Source organism: Sinocyclocheilus grahami, unplaced genomic scaffold (assembly GCF_001515645.1).
Source record: "Sinocyclocheilus grahami isolate Dianchi unplaced genomic scaffold, SAMN03320097.WGS_v1.1 scaffold580.1, whole genome shotgun sequence".
NCBI lineage: Eukaryota > Metazoa > Chordata > Actinopteri > Cypriniformes > Cyprinidae > Sinocyclocheilus > Sinocyclocheilus grahami.
Genome location: NW_015505759.1, coordinates 443,440 through 455,212, shown reverse-complemented (window position 1 = coordinate 455,212; position 11,773 = coordinate 443,440). Strand labels below are relative to the sequence as shown.

At 36.6% G+C, this 11,773-nt stretch overlaps 1 protein-coding gene across 1 annotated transcript in view; it reads left to right on the top strand.

Annotated features, from left to right (window-relative positions):
- The window catches only part of trpc3 (transient receptor potential cation channel, subfamily C, member 3), a 54,176-nt gene that overhangs the window by 18,045 nt on the left and 24,358 nt on the right, over window positions 1–11,773 (top strand). The window contains exons 5-6 of the mRNA XM_016240067.1: window positions 5,483–5,618; window positions 7,336–7,547. Coding sequence (XP_016095553.1) covers window positions 5,483–5,618; window positions 7,336–7,547 — 348 coding nt within the window. The remainder of the gene's footprint in view (window positions 1–5,482; window positions 5,619–7,335; window positions 7,548–11,773) is intronic.

Here is an 11,773-nt window from a genome sequence, read left to right as displayed (position 1 = left end):
CTGTCACGCGACTCTGTCTTTACATTTATTTTGAAAGATGAAGCTCACGATTATGGTAAGGGGCGTTACATTTCCGACGAGTGCTTGCGGTGTTCGGCCAATCACAATGCACTGGGTCAGCTGGTCAATCAGAGCAGACTGCGCTTGTCGGAAGGAGGGACTTTGTAGAAAACGAAGCGTTAGAGAGAGGCGGGGCATAGAGGACCTACAATAATGTACAGTATTTGAAAAATGATGTGTTTTTTTGAACATTAAAGCATGTCAACATATTCTGTTACACCAAATACACAAAATAATGATCTTTAAAAAAGCATCATATGACCCCTTTAATATAACTCCAATTGTATTTGTCTGAAAGAAGAAAGTCATATACACCTTGGATGGCTTGAGGGTGAGCAAATCATGGGCTAATTTTCATTTTTGGGTGAACTATCCCTTCAATACTTTTATTCAGCCATTAAATTGATCAAAAGCAACAGTAAAGACATCATTAAAATAAATGCTGAATATATACTCTTTCAAATAAATGTGTTCTTTTAAACTTCCTATTCATCAAAAAATCCAGAAAAAATGTATCCTGATTTACACACAAATATTACTGTTTTAACATTCATAACTATAAGAAATATTACTAATAATTAAGTACCAATAATAATGAATAATTATTGAGCAGCAATGCTGAAAATTCAGGTTTGCCATCACAGGAATTAATAACAAATATATTCAATATATATTTATATTCAAGTAGAAAATTATTCTAATAGAGAGTATATGTATTATTTAAAATTGTAATTATATTTCACATTAATCCTGTTTTTTTTTTAATCACATAATTGCAGCCTTGGTGAGCAAAAGAGACTTCTTTCAAAAACATAAAATCTTAATTATTCTAAATCTGTAGTGTTTTTGATGTTGTTTTTGTTGTTTTGTTTATTTTGCTGCAGTATTCAAAGCTCATGAGTGCACAAAAAAATATGTTTTAGATTATTTATTTTAAAGGGACGCAAGAAAACAATACTGATTATTAATATGACTTCTGACAGAAATTGGCATGAGTAATTTATGGCGTAGCAGAATGTGTATTCATCGTAAAAAAAATGCTCAAAGCAAATGTAATGATATAAATGGATTAATCTCATGCTTTCATACTAACAACACAGCTGACCACAATATGCATCGTTGGAGTTATAGCTGGAGCTGTAGTTATAAAATGACCTTGTCATTAGTGTTTATGAAAAGCTTATCTGCTAAAACATTATTTAGGATTGCCGAGGATTGGCGTTTGTTAAAGCTGCTTTGATTTATGTTGACTGAGATTTTTGGGTGAAGGATGCCTTGGATTTTCACTGGGAATGGAATGACAAGAAGCAGAAAGAAGTAGATAAAGAGGACCGCAATTAATCACATGTATTTTATTGTGAAAGTGTGAATAATCCTCTTTGCCAACTTAGCTTAGTTTAATCACCAGACACACACGTCGTCCACTTCTCTCAAACACACAAACACTGTCAGGGATGCAATCCGACGCAGCGTTAATCAGGCTAACAGCTCCAGCGTCACGCAGCCACCCTGACATAAAGTGTAATTTAAAGATGAGATTTCAAGAGCCCTAAACGCTCCCAGGAGGACGTGGAGTGTGAGGCTCTGGGTTGCGTTAGGAAATGAGTTTAGAGTCAACCGTCCACATTACGATGATTAATTCAACGGCCGCTGTGTGCTTTTTCATGCCTGAGAAGTGCAGCCTGTTAGATTAAAAGTCATGCAGTGGGCGATGTGAATGGCTCTGCTGGCTGGTTGTATTGTCTCTTCAAACAAGAAATATTTTTTTGGTTCAAGCGTATTGCAGTCATTACATTCTTCAAAGCAAACCACAGTAGGCCTGTTGCAGTTTTTACATAAGGGCCTGATTGTTATTATGTGCAATAACTATGAGCATTTTGCACATTGCACATTTTGCTCATTTTATTCTCATTCTATTTCTTTCTTTCTGGCGTGCTTGGTTATAAAAACAATGGCGTGAGCCAAAAAGATATATATTTCAAAATGTATTATATTTGTTTACAAAGCCCTAAAGAAATCATGCATTTTATTAGCTTCATATAAATTTGAAACAGTTTATTTTTATATTATTTTTGAGATATATAGTTATTGAAATATTCAATAGTAGCAATAAAATACTACTTAAATTTGAACTGAATTGAAACCATGAAAAGCATTTTTATGAAAAATATGAAGTTACATAAATGTTAGGACACAACATTCTCTAAGTAATGTTTATGGAATGTTCTTATAACTTTATTAACATGTTATATACATTCTCATAATGTTGAGAGAAAATGTTCTAAGATCAAAGTGTTATTTGTTCTTGATGAACATTCTAAAAATATTTTTTTGTAACCTTTAAATAAAATTATAATCATGACAAGAAAAACTGAACATTTTAACAATCTTAGAATATTAAAAACAAATGTTCAAAAAACATAAAATTTTTGGTAAAAAATAAAGTTAAAGGTACCATATTGGCAAAACTGAAATTTTCTGGTTTTTTCCACGATAACTGAGGTCTAGGGGCTATTTAACTACCATATAAGTTTCAAAACAGTCAGTCCACAGCCTGCATAAAGTAGCTGTGATTTTTCACAAACCATTGTGACTTCCGTAAAAAGTTGACGTCAGAACTACACAGTCATTGCCTTCAGTCACCACCCCGAGCACCACCCACCATCCCACTCTCCTTTTGCCAAACCCCCAGACAACATCGCGTCCATGCCATTGCTGAGCAACAACAACACGGAAACATGTCGAAAAGGTTAACTTTAACCATGAAACCAGATCGGCCGACCTGTAACGGTACCCTCTGACTCAAAGGATGGACGATCTGACAGGATTGTTATACATTAATATATAGATATTACAATTTCAGCAAGTAACTATTTTTACAGCTACATTATTGTTCCAGCCACAATTAATCACAACATTTTTTATACAATTACAAATGATTATATATAAATCGTCAGTTTGTTGTTTTACACACATGCACACAGACATTATTTCATACCAAGCGGCAACCTCCTGCTCTCTCTCTTGTGAAGCCAACACGGAAGTGACTTAAACTCCCATAGAGCCCCCATGTTAAATTGCCCAACTTTACAGCAGAAAAAAAACATGTTTACAGCCTGGTTCAAAAAAAAGATTTTGGTCTATATAGCTAATTTTGCTTCATGACAACTGTGAGGGGGGTGAATTTTTTTATAACTCATCCGTTTAAATTATATTAAGCCTTAAAGTTCTGCATAATTAAGGGCGCGGCCACTTGAGTGGCAGGTGGATTGCCACTGCACACCATTGAGCTAGGTGGGCGTGGTTTCAGCAACCAGTTCCCGCCTCTTTGCCCATTTTCGATTATCCGGGAGTGACGCGTGGTGACGCACTGCCAAGATGGCGACGGCCGGCTTCGCCTAGTTTAGGCTTCAAAAATGCTCTTCGGAAACCTACAGGTGTCGTCATGGACACTACGTCCATGTATTTATACAGTCTATGTTTCATACACGACATAGTCGTGAGATGCAAGAAACATAGACATATGGCAAGAAATCTGTAGACGCGCCCATAACAACAAAAGACAATACTTTATTGAACCTTTTCTGATAAGAAGTGTGCGCTGCAAACGCGAACATTTTTGACGATCATTTCTGTCCAGTCTGCTCGTTTTATCGCGTTTAACCACAGCTGTCATCGTTTTTTTTGTCTGGCAGTGGCAGCAGATATGCGATCAATTTCTAAATTGAGGCTGTACTACGTTGATTCTGGCACCCAACATCACAACAAGATGATATTTTAAGCTCCTTATGTAGCTGAATCTGCGCTGGTTTGAATGGGCCGCCTCCAGTTTCCCCTTTGTTTTGCTGCCTCCAGCTAGCGCTGTGACGTTGGCTGACCCTAGTTACCTGTGGTTGGCCTGGCCGTGCGTCACTCAGAAAACAACAGGCCAATCAGAAGAGAGGCTTATGAATATTAATTAATTAGGCCAAAATCGATCTGTTCTCAGCAGAGCTCCTGAGAGAGGAGCTGTAAAAATATATTGAGATGGTTTTTGGTACTTATACCGCAAATATATATTCTTAAGGACATCAAGACTTAAAATAAAACTCCAGAAAGCTGTAAAATATGTGACCTTTAAACGTAAAAATAAAAATAAAGTTTTTGTAAACTTTAAATAATGTTGTAATCACAAGAAGAAAAGTGGACATGTCAACGTTTTAGAAACATTTTTGAAGACATTATTAAAAAATTGCTTGAAGTCCAGTGTTAAGTTTCCACAGTCTGTGATGATTTCGGTGTTGGTGTTGGTGTTGGTGTCATCTGCTGGTGTTGGTCTATTGTGTTTTTTGAAAACCAACGTCACTTCACCCGTTTACCAAGAAATTTTGGAGCACTTCATGCTTCCTTCTGCTGACCAGCTTTTTGAAGATGCTGATTTCATTTTCCAGCAGGATTTGGCACCTGCCCACACTGCCAAATGCACCAAAAGTTGGTTAAATGACCAAGACCAATGTTGGTGTGCTTGACTGGCCAGCAAACTCACCAGACCTGAACCCCATAGAGAATCTATGGGGTATTGTCAAGAGGAAAATGAGAAACAAGAGACCAAAAAATGCAGATGAGCTGAAGGCCACTGTCAAAGAAACCTGGGTTTCCATACCCCCTCAGCAGTGCCACAAACTGATCACCTCCATGCCACGCCGAATTGAGGCAGTAATTAAAGCAAAAGGAGCCCCTACCAAGTATTGAGTACATGTACAGTAAATTAACATATTTTCCAAAAGGCCAACAATTCACTAAAAAATGTTTTTTATTGGTCGTATGAAGTATTCTAATTTGTTGAGATAGTGAATTGGTGGGTTTTTGTTAAATGTGAGCCAAAATCATCACAATTAAAAGAACCAAAGACTCAAACTACTTCAGTCTGTGTGCATTGAATTTATTTAATACACGAGTTTCACAATTTGAGTTGAATTACTGAAATAAATTAACTTTTCCACGACATTCTAATTTATTGAGATGCACCTGTGTATGCATGAATATTTTTAGACAGTAGTTAGCTTCTGAGGTTGTGCAACCGGAAAAAAATTCTGTCTAAATAAAGAGAGAAATACAGTGACGTACTAGACCAGGGGTGGTGAACTCCGGTCCTGGCGAGCCTCAACCCTGCAGAGTTCAGCTCCAACCCTAAATAAAACTCACCTGCCTGTAGCTTCCTAGTAACCGGTCAGACCTTGATTAGCTTATTCAGGTGTGTTTGATTAGGGTTGAAGCGAAACTCTGCAGGGCTGCGGCTTTCCAGGACCGACGTTCGCCACCCCTGTACTAGATTAAAGTGATGTGCACCGCATGAGCGAAATGTTGAGAGAGACAGAAGCTGTTCCTCTCTGGGGCAGTTTGAGTCATGATTGCATTGTGAGTTAATTGGCGTTACCAGCAGACAGATATAAAGCTGTGCACCCTGATCAGATTGGAGCTTCGCCAGGCTGTTGAGGAAGCTCATGCATGTAACCTGAGAGGAAGACACCTCAGGAACCTTTTCAAGGGTCTGTCACCGCTGTTTGGATTCCCTCCAAGTAACATTTACTCATCAGCAGAAAAACCAAACTCCAGCAGCTGCTCTCGACAAAACCAATGGATCTCATTCATACCAGGAGACAGTGAATGATCTCAGACCATCTACCAAAATCAAAACCATGCTACATGACCTTGCTGTGACATTATTCAGGAAACAGCAGCAGTAGCAGTTAAACCACCCCGGCTACTACACTACAATGTTTAAAGTAATAGGAGTGAACATTTCTGTAGATGTTTACAGAAATATCAATTAAATATCAATTATTTTTATTAAATTTTTAATGTAAATTTAATAATAACAAATAAATATTAAAATACCTATATATATTATTTTAATAAATTATTATTCATGTAATGTTTGAATATTAACTCTATATCTACATTTGTATATTATGTAATAATATTTTAAAATATTCTTAAATTTACGTATGGTTGGTAGGGTGTTTTGGGTGGTTGCTAAACAATAGTGTCATTATTCTGCTCAAGTCAGTTCAAGTTTTGTTCAACAAACAAGGCTTGAAAATAGGAATGAAAATTTCAGAAACTAAGTAGATTTTTGCAAGAAATATTAATTAAAAAGGTATTCTTTTTATTGGAAATATTTTATATTTTTATTTTAATGACAAATTTAAAACAATAAATCTGTATTATATATACATATATATATATATATATATAATATAATATATATTATATTATTTTAATCAGTAAATATTTATATAATATGTGAATTTTACAGCTAATATTTCGATATTTGAATATTATATATAATAATATTTTAAAATATTCTTCAATTTACGTATGGTTGCTAGGGTGTTTGGGTGTTTGCTAGAATATTCTAAAGTGGTTGCTAGGGTGTCATGTTTGGTTGCTAGGTGACCGCTTACTATCTAATTGAGGGTGTATTCACACCTGTCTTGTTTGGTTCGAACTCAAGTTAATTTCCCCCCTTGGTGCGGATATTTTGGGCAGGTGTGAATACAGAAATCACACTCGGGTGCGGACCAAACCAAGCTGAAGAGGTGGTCTCGGTCCGGTTCCAAACGAACTCTGGTGCACTTGAGAATTTCTGTCCAATGAATGGGTGATCTTAGCACACATGTGGTTTTGTTTACAATTTCTGGTTCACTTAATAAAAAATCAACAATGTATTTGGCCCGGACCAATGCAAGTGAACTAGCGGACTTTCTTGGTGTGAATACACCCTAAGAGTCACAAGCCTCTCTTTATTTTCATAAAAAAAATAATACAAATATTATGTTAACATATTATTAAATGTATTACTACCATTAACATATTATTTAATTTATTATATAATATTTGAATATTACATCTAGTTTATTCATTTTAATTGGATTAAAAATTATTATATATGTTTAGATTTCATATTTCATTAATTTAATATGGTTATTAGAGTGTTTTTGGTTGCTAGGGTGTTTAAGTGGTTGCTAAGGTGTTCTGGTGGTCTCTAGTTATGCCTCATCCCTCCTTTAAGCTCTGCTATGGGTTTAATATCCATTCACCTATGAGATTTATTACTCCTTCTTGCTTTCATAAATCTTCTTTCCTTGTGTGTGTCATGGTAGCTGTGGCGGGGCGGAGAGAGTCCAAACTTCAGCACTTCCGAGGCACATTCTCAGACATTTAGACTTTAGCATGCATCAGCTTTCTCTGCAAGAGTGTGTAAGACATGTGTTTGACGGTTTGTTCCTGCAGGCCACACTCATTTACTCACCGCAGAGGATCAGATGGTTCTCGCTGTAGCTCTAGGGCAGCTCTTTATTAATGACAGGAGAGAAAGGGCTGCCACGGGCTGCAGATGCTGCACTTATGATGATCGTGGAGAAGACATGCACAGTTTAGTGAATTACAATAATGTCTGTGATGCTTCTCTGGGGATTTCAACTGTTCAGGCTCAGTTAGACAGAGTACCAGCATTTAGTGTGATGCTGTCTGATTGGATGCGACACAATATACGTGCGAGAACAAATTATTGTGATGTTAAATAATAAGCTGACATTTTATCCTAATATAACATTCTGATGTTATACCACAATATAAAGGTAGAACATTACATCTAATACCATCTAAAATATCTATATTCAAATATTATGTACAGTATAATAATGCAGACTCACATGTATGTATATACATTTATTATTTATATCTTTAATTATACATATATCTATATTCAAATATTATGTAATATTGTAATATTGTTTTATTATGTAAATATAATATTTTAAATATGTTCAGATATTATATATAATAATATTCAATATATTAATAAAAACTCCTGATGGTGGAAATGGGAATTTTCACTGCTCTAGCTCTTTTCTTAAAGTCACTTTCTAATTTGTGATGCTCAATTATCTTTTGCTGCACATCAGAAATGTATTCTTTGGTTTTTCTCATTGTGATGGATGATTAAGGAAATTTGGCCTTTGTTGTCCCTCCTATTTATATTCCTGTAAAACAGGAAGCCATGGCTGGATAATTTCATGTTCATAATCACCCTGGTATGCTCAAAATTGTAAATATGAATGGAAATATACTTCACAGATATTTTACTCATAAGAATTTCTAGGCGTGCCAATAATTGTGTCCGACGTGCATTTGAGAAAAACATTTATTTCATAATGAGATTTTCCCCCATTTTCAATTGTTTTAGTTCAATGAAAGGTTAGATATTTGCGATTTCGTTTTTAAATAAAAGATCAAAATGATTAACAATGCAGTTTTATTTTCACAGCCTTCTTTGATCATATTTACCAAGGGTGCCAATAATTCTGACCAAGACTGTATATATATATATATATATATATATATATAAATACAAACACAACCTTGATAGGACTGGTAGTACCATGGTACATAAAAAATTATTGTGTAAGTGTTTTTGTTGTTTATTACAGAAATCTGCAGTCACCTAAATTGTGCAGATAATACATGAATATAGATAGTATATTAAATATGCTAAATATTGATTAAATGAAACCACAAGCACTAAATCTGATTGTCCCTGTTCTGAGATATTTCATTCTCTCTCTCTCTCTCTCTCTCTCTCTCTAATTGTGGTCTGTTATTCATAGCTGTTCTCTCATCCTGAGTTCACATTCTTTCATATAATTATGTGGATGTATTTTCAAGTCATTTTTTCTGAGCCTCATAATTTATGGCAGTTAGGGGTTTATAGGACATGCGTGAAATTAACACCTGTTATTCTCTCAGGACTCAAATTAATTAACCTACTACCTTAATAGAGAACGGCAGGCACGCGGGAGGTGGCATCTGTGTGTACGTGGCCCACAAAAAACGTGTTGGATTCTCTGACACTGGCACTGAAAGGAGAGGGTTTTCGTGAACTTTGGTTGAAAAACTTCTCATTAACCCTCTTACAGGTAAAAAAGTTTCTTTAAAAAAATGGGAGCCATTTCAGTCATTTCATTTTACTGACTTAAACCACAAATTGCGGCATGTTTTTGTCTTTTTTGTAAGATTTTTCTTTTTTTTAAATGTCTGTAGTTTTTATTAATTAATTGAAGTACATCAAGTTAAACTAATTAGAGAAACTAGTGGGAATTGTTTTCTTGGCAACTAGTTTTTATTATTTTATTTCAAATAACGAAAAGTTTTTTTTGGAGAAAGTAGGAATAGAAGTAAATATTATAAGTGAATTTCACGCTTTTATATATATATATAAAAGCGTGAAATTCACTTATAATATTTACTTCTATTCCTACTAAATTTAAAATCAAAATGGTCTTAGATTTAGTAAATCATCTTACATGAACAGGGTTATCTAAATAGGTTGATCTAAATCTAAGACCATTTGAGAAGTTTTGATTTGAAATTATGTGCAATTTATATATTACAAAATGTTTTATTTTGTCAGAATGCACAGGATTCGCTGAATAATGGAGAGCAGGACTGGACCGCTGAATTGCTTTCACAGTCTCTCTCTATTGTCCTTCCTGTCCAGTTCATTTTTCAGTGATTCCACATAACATAATCATGAGCAGAATCTGTTTCTGCACCATCCAGCCCAGATGAGTTTCGTGTGCACTGGGATGTCTCTGTGGTTTGTTGCCATGGAGACGTCTCGAGCAAACTTTGCAAGATACCATTGTCGCACACAAAGTTATATTTTTAAACAAGGCTATATTCCAGTGTTTATGGTCATACCAGATTTTATTTGACATTTTAAACAGCGATTTTCAGCTAGTTTGCATAAATTCAAAAGGTACAACTTACTTAAAGGGTCTACAATTGTTACCTTAAGGCAGTGTTGGGGAAAATTACTTTTAAAAGTAATGCATTACAATATTGCGTTACTCCATAAAAAAGTAACTAATTATGTTACTTAGTTACTTTTTACGGAAAGTAATGCGTTACTTTTTTAAATCTGGACAGGGCTTGCTTGTTTGTTTTTAAAATAAAAAAGTTGTATTTTTGGCAAATATAAAAGTCTTTTCACACCAAAAGTGAAATGAATAAACCTCAGGCTGAAGGGAAAGTAAATTTACATCTGTACAGTAGAATGCAGAAGAAATTTCAACACACAAATGTTTGTCTAGAGTAATTTTTGCTTATTAGTACGGTTGAACTGGATCATTGAAGGTCAGAAGCAAAGACATTGGTTAATAGAATGGGATTAAATACATAAAGGATATTTGTGTTGTTTAACATTTAATTATTGCAGGTTTGCGTCATATTCAGAGTTGTATTATTTTTATTCATTTTGAGGAATACTGATTCTGTTTTTTTTTTGTGTGAGTGAGATGAATTAATGCATATTCATATTTATTTTGAATTACAGTAACATCCGATTTCTCTCAACATGGGGACAGGAGAGCTGTCAATCAATAAATTGGGAAAAAAAAGTAACTTGCGTAACTGAGATATTCTCTTGTAAATTTAAAAGTAATGCGTTACATTACTAGTTACTTGAAAAAAGTAATCTGATTAGGTAACTCGCATTACTTGTAATGTATTACCCCCAACACTGAAGGTACATAATGCCTACTTTTGAAAAAGTACTGCCACAGTGACAGCTTTTGTACCTTTTTTTCTGAGTGTAGAGGGGAAAACGTCTCGGTTACGTATGGTAACCCTCGTTCCCTGAAGGAGGGAACGGAGACGTCATGTCGGATGACCGACGAAATTGGGATCTCGCTTAGAGAGACCAATCCACTTCGAGTGTAAACTAAACGAGCCAATGCACATTGGCATGTGATTATTGCATCCAGCTGCTGCTGATCACAGCGTGAGTATAAGTAGGCAGCAGATGCAGCGCATATTCAGGTTTTCGCTGAGGAGCCGATTCGGTGACCCGGCCGCTCAGCAGTGGTACAGGAGCTGTGGCAACCCTTTCAGTTGGTCACGCTCGACGTCACGTCGGATGACCGACGAAATTGGGATCCTACCAAAGGGCCACAGCTACTGCCCCTTCCAGTGTCCTGTGGAAAAGGCTATAAAATCTGGCGAACGTGTTAGGGGTCGCCCAGCCCGCAGCTCTACAGATATCCGACAGCGAGGCACCACGAGCCAGTGCCAAGGAGGATGCAACACTTCTAGTTGAGTGAGCCCGCAACCTGAGCGGACAGGGCACGCCCTGTGCCTGATAAGCCAGTGTAGCGTCTGGACCACTCCAACACACAATATATAACATAGCCGGGCCGGGGCCTCAGGGTCACCTGGGAATCAGCCGGCCAGAACTCTAGGCATGAATCGTTTACCAAAAATGCATGCAGGTCCCCTACCCTCTTGATGGAGGCCAGTGCCAGCAGGAGCAGAGTCTTCATTGAGAGGAACTTCAGCTCAACCGTCTGCAAAGGCTCAAATGGGCCCTGCTGTAGTGCCGTGAGAACTAGAGTCAGGTCCCAAGAGGGTATAGAGGGCGGCCGTGGAGGATTTAACCTTCTCGCCCCCTTAAGGAACCTGACGACCAGGTCATGCTTCCCCAGCGATCTCCCTTGTACGGGGTCGTGGTTAGCATCAATTGCAGCGACATAAATTTTCAGGGTGGAGGGAGACAGCCTTTGCTCAAACCCTTGGTGCAAAAAGGACAGCACAACTACGATCGGGCATCTTCGGGGGTCTTCTCAGCGAGAAGAACACCACTCAACGAACAGGTTCCACTTCAAAGCGTAGG